Genomic DNA, 20,109 nt, shown 5'->3' with positions numbered 1-20,109 from the left:
GGGGAGGGCGTGGCTTCCGACATTCGGCGGGGACTTTGCTTTTTGCTCTCTCCAGAGTTTCGGATCTGTCTCTACTGTTCCGCATCTTACACCGCGGGAGCCTCCGGTGACTCTGTCACAGCCTCTGTTGACCTGTAATCTGCAGGGAGACGCACAGCTAAGATGCCAGGACATCCTGGAATCTGGGAAAGGGTGAGTGTGCGGGGTTGGGCAACCCGAGAGGGGAGACCAGGCTGTGAAACCAGCAGGACCGGCCTCTCCACAGTCCGCTCCCGGGTCGCAGACCAGAGTCTCCTCTGGCGCAGCTCCGCCTCAGGCCCCTCTGGCCGCAAGATGGCGGCTGGGCCCATACCCGGACCCCAGCCTCCCGCCCGGTCCCTGCGGCACCATGTCTGGACCTCCCTTAGGAGCTCTTCAGGCAGCCCCAATTATTTCCCAGATTGTTCAGGGATGCCAGGCGGGTCATCAGGGCAGAATCCCGACCCGGTGTTTGCGTGGGAAGAACTGCGGCCGGTGAGGGCTCCCAGTCTCTTTTGTGAAACATTTTGTTTGTTTGAGACGGAGTCTTGCTCTGCCGCCCAGGCTGAAGTGCAGTGCGAGATCACTGCAACCTCCGCCTCTCAGGCTCAAGCGATTCTCGTGCCTCAGCCCTCAGAGAAGCTGGGATTAGGGAACTGCGCCACCACTCCTGGCTAATTTTTGTATTTTTAGTAGATAAGTGGTTTCGCCATGGCAGAAAATGGTCTGGAACTCCTGGCCTCAAGTGATCCGCCAGCTTTGGCTTTCCAAAGTACTAAGATTAGGAGCATGAGGCTCTGCGCCCAGCCCCTTCTCTTAAAAATTAAAGGGAGTCAATGTTAAAACGTTAACGAGTTTATTTGAGCAGTGATTGGTGAAATGGAAAGCACCCAGCCATAATATGTGGCCCACCTGAGCGGCATAAAGGAAAGAGTTTTATAAAGGGCATGTGAGAAGGCAAACCAAATTCAAGAATTGCTTACAGTTATGTAGTCACCTTATTTGTATGATTCAGGTGGAAATTTCCTGGTTATGTGATCAGAGGTTAATTGCAAGTTTATGATCGGTTAAGCCTGAATTTTGTTTCCGCCTAAAATAGTAATTTATAAGAAACTCGAGTTAGGTTTTACATTTTTTACTTATGAATAAAGGGCACTAGAGCCACTTCAGTCTTTTTTTTTTTCTTTTTGTGAAGAACGGGGTCTCGCTATGTTACCCAGGCAGGTCTCGAACTCCTGGGCTCAAGCTATCCTCCCGCCTCTGCTTCCCTGAGAGCTGGGATTACAGGCGTGAGCCACCGCGCCCGGCAGAGCCACTTCAGCCTAATTTCCTGCTTTTTAATTATTTTAACGCTCCACATGAGGACTGGTTTTCCTCTGTGACTTCCTGATGTATGCAAGCAGGACTTCTAATCCACTACCCTCTTCCCCTAGCTTAACTAAGGCTTGCAGTAAAATTATAAATTTCTACTTTCTTTCCTACATTCTCAAATGTAGGAAATGAGGACAAACAACTTCCTGTCTCCAATTTACAACACTATCAACTATTTGTCCTTTATTGTGCGTTTCAAACCCAGTCTTTTGTTAATCATGTTTTTACACAGCAGTGGATGGCAGGTTTTTAAAGATTTGTTTTCTGTTTGTAAACACTTTTTTTTTTGGAGACGGAGTTTCATTCTTGTTGCCCTTGCTGGAGTGCAATGGCATGATCTCAGCTCACTGCAGCCTCCGCCTCCCAGGTTCAAGCGATTCTCCTGCCTCAGCCTCCCAAGTAGCTGGGATTACAGGCTCCCACCACCGTGCCCTGCTAATTTTTATAATTTTAGTAGAGATTGGGTTTTGTCTTTTTGGACAGGCTGGTTCGAACTCCTCACCTCAGGTGATTCATCCGCCTCAGCCTTCCAAGTCTGTAAACATTTTACGTGATTAAAAAAAGTAGAAAAAGAATCTTCTGGAACTCCACTGTAAAAAAGAAAAAAAAAAAAGTCTGCACCTCTCCTTTTATCTTCCCTAGGCACACACACCTTACTAGTACGTCTTTGGGTTGAAGTTTTGCTTTGGAGAAATTACAGGGCCCTTTACAGCAGCCCTGTATTCTATTCTTGGTCATGAGTTTCAGAACTGTCTGGGAGAACCCAAGATACCCACAGTGGCCATGTATCTTGGAATGTCTAATGAATATCATCCCGAGTTGTCTCTTAGAGGACAGCCTGAGGAGTAAGAGTGTAGCCTCTCAGAAGAGCAGCTGGATGGCCTAGGCCTGTGGAAAATTTCCTTGTATAGTATTTATCTAAAAAACTAACCTCTTAGAAAATTAAAATTATTTTTTCACAGAAGAATGCTTATACACTGTTGGTGGGAGTGTAAATTAGTTCAACCATTATGGAAGACATGATGGGAACTGCCTGAAGACCTAAAGACAGAAATACCATTTGACCCAGTAATCCATTATTGAGTATGTACCCAAAGCAATATGAATTATTCTATCGTAAAGACACATGCATGCGTGTACGCATTGCAGCACAATTCACAATAGCAAAGACATGGAATCAACCTAAATGCCTATCAGTGGTAGACTGGATAAAGAAAATGTACATATAAAACATGGAGTACTATGCACCCATAAAAAAAAATGAGATTATGTCCTTTGCAGTAACGTGGATGAAGCCGTAAGCCATTATTCTTAGCAAACTAACACAGGAATAGAAAACTAAATACCACATGTTCTCATTGTAAGTGAGAGTTAAATCATGGGAACACATAGACCTGTAGAGGGGAACAACACATACTAGGACCTATTAGAGGCGGGAGAGGATCAGGAAAGATAATGGGTAGTAGGCTTAATACTTGGGTTATGAAATAATCTGCACAACAAACCCCCATGACACATATTTACCTATGCAAAAAATTTGCAAATGTACCCTTGAACTTAAAAGTTAAAAAAAATTTTGTTAGCTTTTCCAATAATTCCCTGATAGCGTTTTGATTTTATGTGTATATGACACCCATTATGTATCAAATTTGGATTACACAGATGAACAGGGTTCAACATACCTGCCATGTAGGAGTTTATAGCTCATTAGCATGGATAGGTGTGTAAACAATTTATTCTCTAGAATAATACTTGTACATGAAAAGACATAAGGTATTGAGCTGAAAGATAATAGTTATCAATTCTGCCACTAACATAGCAGTGGAAATATCAAGGAGGGCTTTATAGAAGAGGTGACATTTGAGTGGCTGTCATTGTTTAATGGAACTTTTTGTGTTAATGTTGCTGGTGCAGATATTTCGTTTCCTTTTTTTTTTTTTTTTTTTGAGATGGATTCTCACTGTCTTGCCCAGGCTAGAGTGCAGTGGTGCAATCTCGGCTCACTACAACCTCCACCTCCCGGGTTCAAACCATTCTCCTGCCTCAGCCTCCTGAGTAGCTGGGACTACAGGCGTGTGCCACCATGCCCAGCTAATTTTTGTATTTTTAGTACAGACGGGGTTTTGCTATGTTGCCCAGGCTGGTCTCGAACTCCTGACCTCAGGTTATCCACCTGCCTCAGCCTCCCAAAGTTTTGGGATTACAGGTGTGAGCCATGGCACCTGGCCTAATTTTTTGTATTTTTAGTGCATACGGGGTTTCATTATGTTTGCCAGGCTGGTCTCTAACTCATGACTTCAGGTGGTCCATTCGCCTTGGCCTCCCAAAGTGCAGGGATTACAGGTGTGAGCCACCACGCCTAGCCTCAACCTGATTTTTATTTTTAGTAGACACATTGGTGATGAGACAATCAGATGTTCATATTGATGAGAAAAGGCAGAAATGATTTTTCTTCTCTAGATTATTGAAATAAATTTTTTTCCAAAGGACAAGAAGATCCCATCCCAGTAAGGCAATGCAAGAACCTGCAAGCAAAATGTACCTAAGACTTACAGTGGGGTACAGTACAGTGTCTCCTGGGAAGGTGGTCACTGAGTAATTTAATGGGCAGGATGGGGATGAAAGAATATTTTGAGTGATATGGTCTGACTTGACAGTGGAGTCGGACATATTTGTGTCCCAGTCAGCACTGCCACTTCCTGAGTTTGTCACCTTGAAAGATTTTTTCACTTATTTCAATTTCAGTTTTTTTTTTCGAGACGGAGTCTAGCTCTGTCACCCAGGCTGGAATGCAGTGGCACGATCTCGGCTCACCACAACCTCTACCTCCCGGATTCAAGTGATTCTCCTGCCTCAGCCTCCCGAGTAGCTGGGATTGCAGGCACCTACCACCACGCCCAGCTAATTTTTGTATCTTTAGTAGAGATGGGGTTTCACTGTGTTGGCCAGGCTGGTCTGGAACTCCTGACCCCATGATCCGCCCACCTCAGCCTCCCAAAAGTGCTGGGATTACAAGTGCGAGCCACCATGCCCAGCCCAATTTCAGTTTTTTAATAACTGTAAATTACATTTCATCAGAAGAGCTTAAAAGATGTTTAAGAAGTCAAAGACTATGAAAGGTATATTTCAGAAAAATCTAGTGATATGTTTTATTTGTTAAATTTATGGTTTTTTTTCTGGTTGTGTGACTTTAAATAGAACCCCAAGGGTTTGCTTTGGGAATGCTACCAGAGAAGAGAAGTAGGAAAAATCTTTTTTCCATTATGGCTATAGAAAGTGAATACATTTCCACAAGCAAATATGATAGATTAATTGGTGCATTGTGTATATTTCTCAAACCATCAGCCCCTCTGTTTTTGCAGGGTCTAGAATTTGTAATGGTGGATATCTCTGTTCTGTATCCCGTTGTCTAGATGTCCAAGTTTAATGCAAAATTTTATGACATGGAGCTTGACACCTTCTGGAAATGTTCACATATGGTTGTTTATTAAATTCTCTCTCATGGAAATATTTAAATGACATGTTTATTGTCTGAAAAGGACAGATATTTAAGCTTTTTTTTTTTTTTTTCCTGGAGAAAGAGTCTTGTTCTTTTGCCCAAGCTGGGGTGTAGCGGCACAATCTCAGCTCACTACAACCTTCACCTTGCAAGTTCAAGTGATTCTCCTGCCTATTTAGCCTCCCTAGTAGCTGGGATTACAGGTGCACACCACCAGGCCCATCTAATTTCTCTATTTTTAGTAGAGACGGGTTTCACCGTGTTGGCCAGGCTGGTCTCAAACTCCTGACCTCAGCCAATCCGCCCACCTCAACCTCTTAAAGTGATGGGATTACAGGTGTGAGCCATTTTGCTTGGCCCCCTTTAACTATTTTATGTGACTCCTCTCTTACCTGAAAGTTGCCCAAAAAGAGACTGTGACATATATTTGGACCCAGCACCAAGGTGATTTGACTCTCCTCTTCGGCCTGGGCCTTGCCCACAGAAGAGAGAGTGACTTATTGCTGAGTTTAGCATACAGGTGATATGATTCTTCTGCTGACTCCCAGAAGTCACTGTAACATATATCTGGGTCCATCGCTGAGATTGTGTGACTCTTCTCCCTGGGATCTGTCCATAGTGGGGATTGTGACATATTGCTTGGCCAAGCACCTATGTGATATGACTCTTTTCTTAGACTTGGGCCCTGCCTGCTGGAGTGATTTTGACACATTGCTGGGCCCAGCTGAAAGGTGATATGTGACTTCACACTTCTTCCTGAGCCCTACCCATGAGGGGCACTGTGTCTTAACTCTGAGACACTTAATTAGGTGATATGACTCTTTTTTTCGAGATGGAGTCAGGCTCTGTCACCCAGTCTGGAGTGCAGTGGCACAATCTTGGCTCACTGCAACCTCTGCCTCCTGGGTTCAAGCGATTCACCTGCCTCAGCCTCATGAGTAATTGGGATTATAGGCGTGCACTACCACAGTTGGCTACTTTTTGTATTTTTAGTAGAGATGAGGTTTCACCATGTTGGCCAGGCTGGTCTCGAATTCCTGACCTCAAGTGATCCACCTGCCTTGACCTCCCAAAGTGCTGGGATTACAGGCGTGAGCCACCATGCCCGGCTGATGTGACACTTTTGTGTGGACCCTCTTCTTGGGATATTGTGACATATTGCTGGGCCCAACATCTAGGTTATGTGACTCTACTCTTTGGTCTCTGCCCAAAAAGAGATTGTGGCATATCAGTGGGTCAAGAACCTAGATGAGGTGACTCTCCTCTCCAGCCTGGGACCTGCACACACTGTGTACTGAGACATATCACTGGGTCTCACACCTAGGTAATGCAACTCTCCTGCATGGGCCCCGCCCACAGAGGTATTATGAAATATCTTTCTATTAATCACCTAGGTGATGTGACACTCCTTCTGCCTGGGAACTGTGAAAAAAGTGTTAAATATCACTGGGCCTAGCACCTAGGTGATGTGACTCTTTGCTCATGCATGTACTCTGCAAGCTGGGGTGTTTGTTACATATAGTTGGGCCTAAACCCTAGGTCATGTGATTCTTTCATTTTCCTGAGCCATACTCAGAGCATTTTGACATATTTTTGGGCCCATAATTTAGATGATGTGACTCTTGCATGGGCCCTCCCCATAAAGGGTAGTGTGACATATTGTTGAGCCTAGTTCATAGGTGATGTGACTCATAGTTCTCTATGGCTTGGGCTTTGCCCAGGCGAGTGTGATGGTTGCTGGACTCACCACCTATGTGTTATGACTCTCCTCTTCTGCCTAAGCCCTGCATGCATTGTGTGTTGTGACATATGCCTGGATTCAGCAACTTTATGACATGGGAATTGCCCACAGAAGTATTATGACATATCTCCTTTCCATCACCTAGGTGATTTTATTTTCTTGTTTCTGGCATAGTTTTGGTATGGTGACATATCAATGAGTTCAACACCCTTGAAACAGTAGGCTTCTGCCTGAGCCCAGCACATAAGTGGCCTTGTGACATATCTTTGCATGCATTATCTAGGAGATTTAACCCCCCTTTTCTGCCTGCACCTTGACCACTGGGAAGATTGTGGCAAATCACTGGACTCAGCAATCAGGTGATGTGTTTTTCCTGCCTGGTCCTTGCCCACAGATCATTGTAACATATCACTGGGTCTAGCATCCAGGTGATGTGACTCTGCTGACTGTATTCTGCTTTCAAGAGGAGATTGTAACATATCCCTAATCGAGCACCCACGTGTGGGTGTGGCACTTCTCCCTTATCCCTGCCCTCAGAGAAGATTGTGACATATCACTGCCCCAAAATGCGGTGATGTGAGTCTACTGGTCCATCCTTATTCACTAGTGGGATTGTGATGCACATCTTATCCAAACTTACAGATGCAATAATGACTCTCATACCTCTAGACAACCAGTAGCAGATGTAGTTTCTCTCATAGCCAGGGTCAGGAAAATGAGTAATATCCTGGGCCTCCTCTTTGTATGAAGGTCATAAAGAATTAACACTCTGTCACATGTTGTGTAAAGTTGTCAAGAGGTTCAGAGAATGTCCTAACAGAACTCAGCACACAGGGGAGGTTGTGACACTCATATGCATAACCTGCCAACAGTAAAGACTGTCAACCTTCCTCATGAACACAGCTCACTGTTGAGGTTCTGAATCTCATACCCAGCTGCAGCCAAAAGTTGGAAAATTGAATCTCATATGTTAATTCAGTCCATAGAGAGGTTAGTGTCTCTGGTACCAAGATTCAGCACACCTGTGAGTCATTGACTTCAATAAATGACGTAATTTGCAGGAGGGATTGAGGTTCTCATATAAAAATCCAGACCGTCATTGAGACTGTCATTCATGTACTTATACCCAACATACAGAGGGTATTATGTCTCATACCTAGAACTAAAAAATGTGTGAAATTGTTAATCTCATGCCTCCACCTTCATCCAGATGTGATTGTGACATACAATTCTGCCCAACACCTGAGTGATTTGACTCTCTTGCCAGGGCCCAGCGTACAGATGGGATTGTGCCATATTGCTGGACCCAGCATTTAGGTGATGTGAGTTTATTCTCTTGCCTTAGTGCTTTTCACAGAGGACATTGGACATATCACTGTGAGTTATCACTGTGAGTAATGTCCAAGTGATGTGACTTTTCTCTACTTCCTGGACTTTTCCAAAGAAGGGATTGTAATATATTTCTGGGTCCAGAACCTAGGTGATGTGACTCTCCTCTTCTGCCTGGTTTCTCTTGTACATTGTGTATTGACATGTGGCTGGTTCTAACACCTTGGTGATGTAAATCTCCTGTATAGGCCCTGCCCACAGAGGTGTTATAGCATATCCTTTCATTCATCACCTAGGTGATGTAATTCTCTTTTTCTGCCTGGGTACTGCCGGAAGGGAGGATTGTGGCATATCCCTGGACCCAGCACCTAGGTGATGTGATTCACCCATATTTCCTGCGCCTCACATATTTTGAGTATTGTAAAATATTACTAGGCCTACCACCTATGGGATTGCATGCTCCTGCCTGGGCTCTGCCCACAGGGACCTTGTGACATATATCTGCATCCATGACATAAAAGATGTGACACTTTTTACCTGCACCCTGCCCTGCACAGGAAAGATTGTGACATATCCCTGGAACCAGACACCAGGTGATGTGGCTCTTCTGCCTCTGTCTTGCCCCCAGGGAGCATTGTGACATAGTGCTGAGCTCAGCACCCAGGTGATGTGACTCTGTTGCCCGTGCTGTGCTTTCAGGAGAGAATTGTAACATATCCCTGATTGAGCACCTAGGTGATGTGACACTCCTGCTTGGTTCCTTCCCTCAGGGAAGAGTGTGAGATATCCTTGGCTGAAATCCCAGGTGATGTGACTCTCCTGCTTACTCCCTACCTACAGGTGAAATGGAGACATATACTACAGTCAGCTTACAAGTGCAATGATGACTCTCATACCTCAAGTCAGCTATTAGAAGAAATAGTGTCTCTCATAGCATGCCTTAGATGAGTCACATCCTTGGTCGTCTTCTCTTTTTATGAAGGCCATAAAGAATTGCCACACTCCCACATATCATATAATGCCCTCAAGTGTTACAAAGAGTGTTATCCCAGGGCACAGCACAAAAGTGAGATTGTTTCTTATATGCACACCTCACCAACCATTAGGATTATCACCTTCACACATGGAAAGAGCCCATTGCTGAGGTCTTGAATCTCAAATGCAAACACTGTCCAGAGTTGGAATTGTGACTGTCATATATGAGCCTCCAGCCACAGTTGCGATGGTGACACATTTCTAAACTCAGAACATAGCAGATGAGGAGTCTACTATCTAAACCCAACCAACTGGAGAGATGTTTACCCTAATACCTGGGCTTTGGGCCACAGATATGGTCATGGGTGCTTAAAAACATTATTTTAGAGTAAATTGTGACTCTCATTTATACTAGATAAAGCCTTTGAGTAGTACAGAGAGTGTACTAGCCAGGTTGCATTGAGTTGAGATCGTGCTACTGCACCCCAGCCCAGGTGACAGTCTGAGACTCTGTCTCAAAAAAAAAAAAAAAAAAGAGTGTGCTAACAAGACCCAGCACACAAGGGATTTTTATTTTTATTTTTATTTTTAAATCCTGAACGGAGTATCGCTCTGTCGCCCAGGCTGGAGTGCAGTGGCACTCGACTCACTCGGCTCACTGCAAGCTCTGCCTCCCGAGTTCACGCCATTCTCCTGCCTCAGCCTCTCCAGTAGCTGGGACTATAGGTGCCCACCACCACGCCTGGCTAATTTGATACATACATATATATATATATATATATTTTTTTTTTTTTAAAGACAGAGTCTCACTCTGTCACCCAGGCTGGAGTGCAGTGGCGCGATCTCAGCTCACTGCAACCTCCGCCTCCTGGGTTCAAGTGATTCTCCTGCCTCAGCCTCCTGAGAAGCTGGGATTACAGGCACACACCACCATGCCCAGCTAATTTTTGTATTTTTAGTGGAGACGGAGTTTCACCATGTTGACCAGGTCTCGATCTCCTGACCTCATGATCTGCCCGCCTCAATCTCCCAATGTGCTGGGATTACAGGCGTGAGCCACTGCAGCCGGCCTGGAGATTTTTACTGTTGTGTGAACACACATCAAACAGCATACATCATCATTTTCTCACATAAACACAGCCTGCTTTTGAAGTTCTGAATCTCACACAGAGAGGAAGTCAGAGGTGGAAAAATTGACTCTCATATGTGGATCCAGTTAGTAGGTGAGTTGATGATACTCAGAGCAAGATTCAGCACACCTATGAGGCTGTGACTTCACTAATTAAAGTCCACAGGAGGAGTATAGGCTGTCAGGTACAAATTTAGTCCATCGTTGAAATTGTAACCCCTGTTCTTAGACACAATATATAGGAAGGGTTAACTTTCTATTCCTAAAACCAGAACATGTATGGAATTGTTAATTTCATCCCTGCACCTTCCTGCAGGTTTAATTGTAACGTTTTTCTCTGCCCAGCACCTGAGTGATCTGACTCTTGCCTAAGACCAGCCCACAGATGGAATAGTGACATATTGCTGAATCCAGAACTGAAGGGATGTGACTCTATTTTTCTGCATTGGTGTTGCTCACAGGGGGCATTGTGGCATATCGCTGGGCCTTGCACTTAGGTGATGAGAGTCTCCTTTGCCTCAGTACTGCCCACAGAAGGCATTGTGACATATCTCTGGGCCCCACACCCAGATTATGTGACTCTCCTGCCTGTCCCCTGACCACATAAGCAATTGTGACATATTGCTGAGTCTGACTCTCTGGTATAACTCTACTACCAACAAGAAGCATTGTGACATATTTCCGCTCATCATCCAGGTGATGTGAATGTGATGAATGTGACTCTCTTCTCCTGCCTGATCCCTGCTCACAGAGGGAGTTGTGACATATCACTTGGCTCCGTACCAAACGAGTGTGATTCTTCTTCCATCGTAAGTTCTGCTGGCAAGGGAGATTGAGACATATTGTGGAGCTCTACGCCAGTGTGACATAGTACTGTTTTCCTGGGCCTGGACCTCAAAAGGCATTGTGACATATTGCTGGGCCCAGCAACAAGGTGACATGAGTCTTCTGTATGGACCCTGACAACAGAGCATTGTGATGTATCTTTAAGAGCATCAACTATTTGATGTGACTCTCCTATTATGCCAAGGCTTCCCTCATATGAGAGATTGTGACATACCTTCTGGCCCAGAAATCAGGCGACATGTTTCTTCTGCCTGAGCTTTGCTTACAGGGAGCATTGTGACATATCACTGGTCTCAGCACCCAAGTGATGTGACTCTACTGCCTGTGCCCTGGTTTCAGGAGGAAATTTAGCATATCCCTGACTGAGCACCCAGGTTTTAACTCTTCTGCCTGGTGCCTGCTCTCAGAGAAGATTGTGACATAACCCTGGCCTGTTACCCAGATGATGTAACTCTCCTGCTCACTCCCTATCCACAGGGGAGATTGTGACATATATCTTTGTTCAGATCATAGGTGCGATGTTGACTCTCATATCTAAAATCAGCCAATAGGAGACATACTGTATATCTCTCATATGTGGGCTTAGGAAAATGGGTAAGATACTGGCTCTCCCCTTTGTAGGAAGGACAGAGAGAATTACACTCTCACATATTGTATAAAGCCCTCGGGTGGTACAAAGAGTGTCATAACAGGGTCCAGAAAACAGATGAGATTGTTTTTATGTATGCACACTTTGCCAATTCTTAAGACTGTCACCTTCATCCATGGACAGAGCCTACTGGTGAGGTCTTAAATCTTACAGTTCGATGCAGTGCAGAGTTGAAATTGTGACTATCATATGTGAACATCAGGCAACAGCTGAGGTGGTGACTCATTAGTAAGCCTAGCTTATAGGTAGGTGACAACTCTCATATCTGGACCCAGCCATTACAGAGGTGTTAACTCTCATATCTGGGCATAGAGCCACAGGTACGATCATGGGTCCATAGCAGCACAAATGTCTCCCAGTTACCAAAGATTGCGACTCTCATGCATACCTTATAAATTTCTCAGGTAGTACAGAGAGTGTTCTAACTAGGCTCAGCATACAGTTGAGGTTTTGACACTCATGCACACCCAGCCGACAGTAAAGATTTTCATCTTTTCACACGAACACAGTCCACTGGAGGTTCTGAATCTCATATGCAGACAGTCGCAAGTTGGAAAATTTACTCTCATAAGTGAATCCAGTCCAAAGGCAAGTTAGTGACTTTCGGACCAAGATTGAACACACCTGTTTGTCTGATTCCACTAAGGTGACACAGCCAGTAAGAGGGATTGAGTCTCTCATTCAGTGATTCAATTCATTCTAAAAATTGTGACTTGTGTTCTTAGATCCAACATACAGGAGGTGTTGACTTTCGTACCAAGAATTGGGATATATACAGGATTGTTAATGTCATCCCTGGTCTTTCCTGCAGGTGTGATTTTGACACACACTTCTGCCCAGCATCTGAGTAATGTGATTCTTCAGAATTGGCCCAGCCTAGATATAGGATTGTGCCACCCTGCTGGACCCAGCACCTGGGTGATGTAACTCTGTTCTCCTGCCTTGGTGCTCCTCGAAAAAGACATTGTAACGTATCTCAGAGCCTTGCACCGAGGTAATGTGAGTCTCCTCTCATGCCTTGGTTTTACACACAGAATTGGGATATGTACAGGATTGTTAATCTCTTCTTGGACCTTCCTGCACGTGTGACTGTGACACATGCCTCTGTGTAGAACCTGAGTGAGTTTACTTTCCTGTCTGTATTTAACCCACAGATGGAATCGTGACATGTCGCTGGACCAGAAACTAGGTGATGTGACTCCATTGTCTTGCCTCTGTGCTTTCCACATGGGGCATTTGGACATATCACTGTGCCTTGCACCCAGGGGATGGGAGTTTTCTTTCCTGCTTTGGTGTTGTCCACAGTCAACATTGTGAAATATTGCTGCCCTGCCCCCTAGGTTGTTACTCTCCTGCCTCTGCTTTGCCCACATGGGTCATTCTGACATATTGCTGGGTCTAAAACCCAGGCAATGTAACTCTCTTGTTTGGGTTCTGCCTGCAAGAGTCACATATCTCTGCTCATCACCTAGGTGATGTGACTCCCTTTTACTGCCTAGTTCCTTCTCACAAAACATCCTGTGACATATCTCTAGGCCCCATACCTAGCTGGTGTGACTCTTCTTTTAGGTTCCACCTGCTGCAGAGATAGTAACAAACCTCTGGACCCAGCAGCATAATGATATTATTCTTTTGCCTTGTGCCTGCCCTCAGAAAGCACTGTAACATATTCATGGGCCCAGCACCAAGGTGATAAGTGTGTCCAGCCTGGACCCTGCCCACAGGGGCATTGTAACATCACTTGGCTCATCAGATGTTTGATGTTATCCCCTCCCATCTCCTACCCTGTGTTTGCCTATAAGAGACATTGTCACAAGTTTCTGGGCCCAGCACCTAGGTGTTATCTTCCTGGGACCTGTCCATATGGGGATTGTGATATATTGCATGGCCCAGTACTTACTTGATGTGACTCTCCTCTCATACCTAGGCCCTGTTCACAGGTGTGATTGTGACACATAGCTTGGCCTAGCCCCTAGGTTATGTTACTCTCCTCTTATCCTTCAGTTATTTTCACAAGGGGCATTGTGACATATTGCTGGACTGGGAACCCAGGTGATGTCTCTCCTCTACTGCCTGAAATATACCCAAAAAGAGAGTTTGATATATTGCTTGACCAGGATCCTAGGTGATGTTACTCTTTTCTCCTGCCTAAAGCCTGCATACATTATGTATTTTGACACATCGTTGGGGCCAACACCGAGGTGATGTAACTCTCCTGCATGGACTTTGCCTACAGGGGTATGATGATGTACCTTTTCATTCATCACCCAGGTGGTATGACTCTCCACTTATGCCTGGGCCTTGATGAAAGAGGAATTGTGACATATCCCTGGACTTAGCACTTAGGTGATGTAACTCACCTTTATTGCCAGGGCATAGAATATTATGAGTATTGTGACAAATCTCTTGGCCTTACAGCTAGGGGATGAGAGGCTCCTGCCTGGGTCCTGCCCACAGGACGCTTTGTGGCCTGTCTTCTGGTTTTATTACCTAGAAAGATGTGACTCTCGTCTTCTGCCTGCATTCTTCCCACAGAGAAGATTGTGACATCACTGGACCCAGCAATTAGAAGATGTTTCTCTCCTGCCTGAGCCTTGCCCACAGGAACCTTGTGACATATCCTTGGGCTCAGTACCCAAGTGATGGAACTCTGCCACCTGTGCCCTGTCTACTTAGGCTATTGCAAAGTATAGCTGGTTTCAATACCCGGGTGATGTAACTCTCCTGCCAGGCCACTGCCTTCCAGGGATATTGTGACATATCTTTGTGCCAATCACCCAGGTGATGTGAATCTTTTCACCTGTCTGGTCCTTGTTCACTGGGGGATAATGATACATATTGCTGGTTTCAGCACGGAGCTGATGTAACTTGTCTCTTCTTCCTATATTCTACCTGCAAAAAAACTGACATATCACTAGGCCCATCAGCAAAGTTATTTTGCCTGGCCCTGCCCTTAAAAGACATTGTGACATATTGCAGTGCCCAGAACCAATGGATTTTTTTTTTTTTTTTTTTTTTTTTGAGACGGAGTCTTGCTCAGTCGCCCAGGCTGGAGTGTGGTGGCGCGATCTCAGCTCACTGCAAGCTCTGCCTCCTGGGTTCACGCCATTCTCCTGCCTCAGCCTCCTGAGTAGCTGGGACTACAGGCACCCGCCACTACGCCTGGCTAATTTTTTTGTATTTTTAGTAGAAACGGGGTTTCACTGTGTTAGCCAGGATGGTCTCGATCTCCTGACCTCATGATCCGCCCATCTCGGCCTCCCAAAGTGCTGGGATTACAGACGTGAACCACCGCGCCCAGCCCTACCAATGTAATTTGTCTCTTGCCTAAACCCTGCCTACTGGGGGAATTGTGATAGATCTCTTGGCCAATGAACTATATGATGTGACTCTCCTTTGTGGTTTTTTTTTGTTTTTGTTTTTGTTTTTTTTTTTTTTACACAGTTTCGCTCTTGTTTCCCAGGCTGGAATGCAATGGCACAATCTTGGCTCATTGCAACCTCTGCTTCCCAGTTTCAAGTGATTCTCCTGCCTCAGCCTCCCAAATAGTTGGGATTACAGGCATGCACCACCACACCTGGCTAATTTTTTGTATTTTTAGTAGAGACAGGGTTTCTCCATGTTGGTCAGGCTGGTCTCGAATTCCTGACCTCAGGTGATCTGCCCACTTCAGCCCCCCAAAGTAGTGGGATTACAGGTGTGAGCCACTGTGCCTGGTGACCCTCCTTTTTTACCTGGGCTTTGCCAGTAGTAGAGATTGTGACCTATCTCTGGGCCCAGCACCTAGATGTTACGACTTTCCTCTCCTGCCTGGTCCATGCCCACAAAAAAGAGAGTGACTTATCACTAGGCTTGACACACAAGTGATTAGATTCTTCTGCAAGAACCCAGCCCACGTGGCTTATTGTGACATCTCTAGGCCCATCACCTCGACGATGTGACTCTTCTTCCTGGGAACTGTCCATAATGAGGATTGTGATACATCACTTGGCCCAGCACTTATGTGGTGAGACTCTCTTCTTTTGCCTGGGCCTATCAATTTGGGCAACTGTGTCATATAGCTTTACTCAGCCCCTAGGTTATGTGACTCTCCTGTTTTTCCTGAGTCCTACCCACAGAGGTCATTGCAACATATCTCTGAGCCCCTAATGTAAGTAATTTGGCTGACTCTCCTGCCTGGGCTTTCTGCTCGGTGATTTTTGTGACACATTTTTTGACTCAGCACCTAGGTAATGTGACTCTTCCCCACTGTTTGGACTGTGTCACAGAAGGTATTGTGATGTATCACTGGGCCTAACACCTAGGTGAAGATACTGTCTTCTCCTGCCTGGACACTGCATAAATTGTATATTTTGATATGTTGCTGGGGTTAACACATGGGTGATTCAGCTCTCTCACATGGATCATGAGCATGGGGTTATTAGGACATTTATTTTTGTTAATCACCTAAGTGATATGACTCCTCTCCTCCCTGAACCCTGTCAAAAGGAAAGATTGTGACATATCACTGAAACCAGAACTTAGGTGATGCGACTCTTCTGTTTAGCAACCATGTATTTTGGGTATTGTGACATTTCACATGGCCAAACACCTAGAAGAATGGGAGACTTCGGCCTCAGTCCTTTCCACAGGGTTTCTTGTGATATATATCTGCATCCATTACATAAAAGATGTGATGCCTTTTCTATCTGCACCCTGCCCACAGGAAAGATTGTGACATACTTCGGTCCCCAACCACCAAGTGATGTGTCTCTCCTGCATGTGCATAACTTTCAGGAGAAAATTGTAACACATCACTGGTTGAGAACCCAGATGATGTGACTCGCCTGCCTTGTCACAGTCCTCAGGGAAAAGAAAAATTACATATCAGTGGCCCAGCATCCAGGTGATATCACTCTCCTGGGTGATTTCTGCCAAAAAGTTCATTGGTAACATATATCTCGGCCCAGCTCACAGGTTTGATGATAACTAATACCTCGTACCAGTCAATAGAAGAGATACTGTCTCCCACAGCTAGGCTTACAAAAAGGAGTAAGATCCCAAGTCTCCTCTCTGTTTGAAGGTTATAGAGAATTACCACTCTCTCGTATATTGTATAAAGTAGTCACACGTGGAAAAGCCCACTGATGAGGTCTTAATTCTCATGCACAGATGCAGGCCACAGTTAAAACTGAACATCATTTGTAAACATGTGGCCACAGTTGAGATGGTGATTCATTTCTAAGCCCAGCTCAGAGGTGGATGAGATGCTCCTCTCTGGACCCAGCCAGTTGGAGAGATGTTGACCACATTAGATCATGGGTACAGAGCAGCATAATGTTCTCAGAGCAGGTTGCAACTCTCATGCACACCATATACAGTCCTCAAGAGAGTGCCCTTACAGGGTCAAGCACACAGGTGAGATTGTGAAACTTATATTCACACCCAGTCAATAGCAAAGATTGTCATCCACTTAAATACAGCCTACCTTTGAGGTTCTGAACCTCACTTTTGGAGGTAGTTGAATGTTGGAAAATTGACTCTCATTTGTGGATTTTGTCCACAGTTGGGTTAGTGACTTTTTTTTTTCTTTGAGACGGAGTCTCGCTCTGTCATCCAGGCTGGAGTGCAGTGGCATGATCTCGGCTCACTGCAACCTCCACCTACCAGGTCCAAGCGATTCTCTCACCTCAGCCTTCAGAGTAGCTGAGACTACAGGTGCATGCCACCATGCCTGGCTAATTATTCTATTTTTTACTAGAGACAGGGTTTCACCATGTTGGCCAGACTGGTCTCGAACTCCTGACGTCGTGATCTGCCCACCTCAGTCTCCCAAAGTGTTGGGACTACCGTCATGACCACCATGCCTGGCCTCGAGTTAGTGACTCTGTAACCAAAATTCAACACATCTTTGTTACTGTAATCTCACTAAGGAGCATAATTCATTCGTTTTATTTTGAGATGGAGTTTCTCTTTACCCAGGCTAGAGTGCGGTGGCGTGATCTCGGCTCACTGCAACTTCTGCTTCCTGGGTTCAAGTGATTCTCCTGCCTCAGCCTCCCGAGTAGCTGGGATGCCCACCACCACGCAGGCTAATATTTTGTATTTTTAGTAGAGATGGGGTTTCACCATGTTGGTCAGGCTGGTCTGGAACTCCTGACCTCAAATGATCTGCCCACCTCGGTCTCCCAAGGTGCTGGGATTACAGGTGTGAGCTACTGTGCCCAGCTTAAGGCATATAATTTGCAAAGGAAATGGAGGTTCTCATGCACAAATCCAGTTCACCACTGAGATTGTGACTCCTGTACTTAGACCCAACATACACGAGGTGTTGATTCTCATCCCTTGACTCAGGACATGTGTGTAACTCTTAATGTCATCACAAGACCTTTCTACAAGTGTATTGTGACATCTGAGTTATTTATCTCTTTTTCCTGGGCCCAGTTCACAGTGCTGTATCACTGGATCCAGATCCTTGGTAATGTGGTTCTGTTCTGCCTTGATACAGCCCACAGGCGTCATTGTGACATATCGCGAGGAGTTGCACCCAGGTGATTTGAGTCTCCTCTTCTGCCTTGGTGCTGCCCACAGATGTATTGTGACATATTGCTTGGTCTATGTTATGTGAATCTTTTGCTTTTGCCCTAAACACATAGGCCATTGTAACATTGCTGAGTCCAACACCCAGGTGATGTAACGCTTCATCCTGGACCTGTCTACAGAGGGGATTGTAATATATGTCTTCACCAATCACCCTGGAAATATGACTAACTTTTCCTGCCTGTTCCCTAATCACAGGGGGTATTGGGACATACTATTGGGTCTAGCACCTAGCCGATGTGACACTTTTCTTTTTTTAAGGTTCTGCTTAGAAAAGAGATTATGACGTATGACTGTCCCTAACACTAAGGTGATGTTACTTCTTTTGTTTTGGCTCTGCCCTTAGAAGGCATTGAGACATGCTGCTGGGCCTAACACTGAGATGATGTTAGTCCTCTGCCTGAATCCTGACCACAGGGAGCATTGTGACATATTTCTTGACCCATTACAATCTCTCCAATGGGCCAAGCTCAGGTAAATGCCCTTTATACCTATGTGATGTGACCTTCCTCTTCTGCCTGGGCCATGCCCACAGAATAGAGAGTGACTTATTGCTGGGGCAAGCAAAACAGTGATGTAATTTTTCTGCCTGGTCCCTGCACACAGGAGTCACTGTGATATATGTTTAGGCCTCCCACCTGGATGATGTGACTCTTTTCTTCTGGAGTTTGTCCACAGTGGGAATTGTGATATGCCACTTGACATAGCTCCTATGTGATGTGACTCTTCCTCATTCTTGGCTTCTTTCCACCGGGGTGATTGGAACATAAAGCTGAGCCCAGCACCTAGGCTGTGTCTCTCCTCTTGTTTATGAGCCGTACCCACAAGGGACATTGTGACATATTTCTAGACTTCTCACTTAGGTAATGTGACTTGTTTGCCTAGGCCCTCCCTTCAGGGGTATTGTGAAATACTGCTGGACCAAGAACCTAGGTGATATGACTCTCTGCTACTGCTTGGGGTGTGCTTAAGGAGAAATTGTGATGTGCATTTAGGTGCATCCATCACCTACATGGTGTTACTCTCCTCTCCTGCCTGAGACCTGCATGCATCATGTATTTCTTTTACTTAATTAATTGTTTTGAGATGGAGTTTTGCTCTTGTTGCCTAGGCTGGAGTGCAGTGGCACCATCTCAGCTCACCACAACCTTCACCTCTTGGGTTCAAGCAGTTCTCTTGCCTCAGCCTCCCGAGTAGCTAGAATTACAGGTATGTGCCACCACTCTCACCTAATTTTGTATTTCTGATAGAGATGGTATTTCTCCATGTTGGTCAGGCTGTTCTCGAACTCCTGACCTCAGATGATTCGAACATTTTAGCCTCCCACAGTGCTGGGATTATAGGCAGGTGCCACCACACCTGGCTGGAATAATTTATTTCAACATATCTCTGGGTTCAACAACGTGATGATACGACTTTCCTGCATGGGCCCTCCCACAGAAATATTCTAATACATCTCTTCTTTCATTATCTTGGTGATGTGACTTTTCCATTCTGCTTGAGCACTGCCAAAAAAAAAAAAAAAAAAAAAAAAAATTTGTGACAGATTCCTGGACCAAGCACCTAGGTGATGTGACTCTCTTCACTTGCCTGAAACCAACATATTTTGGTTATTGTGACATATCACTGAAACAAACACCTAGGGGTTGGAAAGTTTCTGCCTGAGCCCTTCCCACAGATAGCCTTGGTATGTATTTTTTTATCCATCATCTGGAGGGTGAAACCCTCTACTTCTGCCTGCATTCTCCCCATAGAGAAGATTGTGACATATTGCTGGGCGCAGCAACCAGGTGCTTCATCTGTCCTTCTGGACTTTGCCCACAGTGAGTCTTCTGACATATATCTGAGCTCAGCATGCAGGTGATCTTACTCTTCTTCCTGTGCCCTGCTTTCAGGAGAGGATTGTAATGTCTCTGGTTGAGAACCCTGTGATGTGACTTTCCTGGCTAGTGCATGCTCTCAGGGAAGATTGT

The 20,109-nt window shown here is 45.2% G+C and overlaps 1 protein-coding gene across 6 annotated transcripts in view; it reads left to right on the top strand.

Moving 5' to 3' along the window:
- LOC106994692 (uncharacterized) overlaps nucleotides 1-20,109 on the top strand; it is a 49,229-nt gene continuing 29,120 nt past the window's right edge. For 3 of the 6 annotated variants that reach the window (XR_013408814.1, XR_013408813.1, XR_013408812.1), the window contains exons 1-3: nucleotides 23-192; nucleotides 18,483-18,610; nucleotides 19,248-19,345. Coding sequence is in view for 1 of the 6 variants with exons in the window: in XM_077977117.1 (XP_077833243.1) it covers nucleotides 163-192 (30 nt within the window). In the remaining 5 variants the exon portion in view is untranslated. Of the gene's footprint in view, nucleotides 193-18,482; nucleotides 18,611-19,247; nucleotides 19,346-20,109 lie in introns of all 6 variants that reach the window. The other 3 variants (XR_013408816.1, XR_013408815.1, XM_077977117.1) reach the window with 3 other exon arrangements.

The sequence above is a fragment of the Macaca mulatta genome, chromosome 19 (genome assembly GCF_049350105.2).
Source record: "Macaca mulatta isolate MMU2019108-1 chromosome 19, T2T-MMU8v2.0, whole genome shotgun sequence".
In the NCBI taxonomy this organism is placed as follows: domain Eukaryota; kingdom Metazoa; phylum Chordata; class Mammalia; order Primates; family Cercopithecidae; genus Macaca; species Macaca mulatta.
The sequence above is the reverse complement of the archived record's forward strand: the minus strand, read 5'-3'. Positions and strand labels throughout refer to the sequence as shown.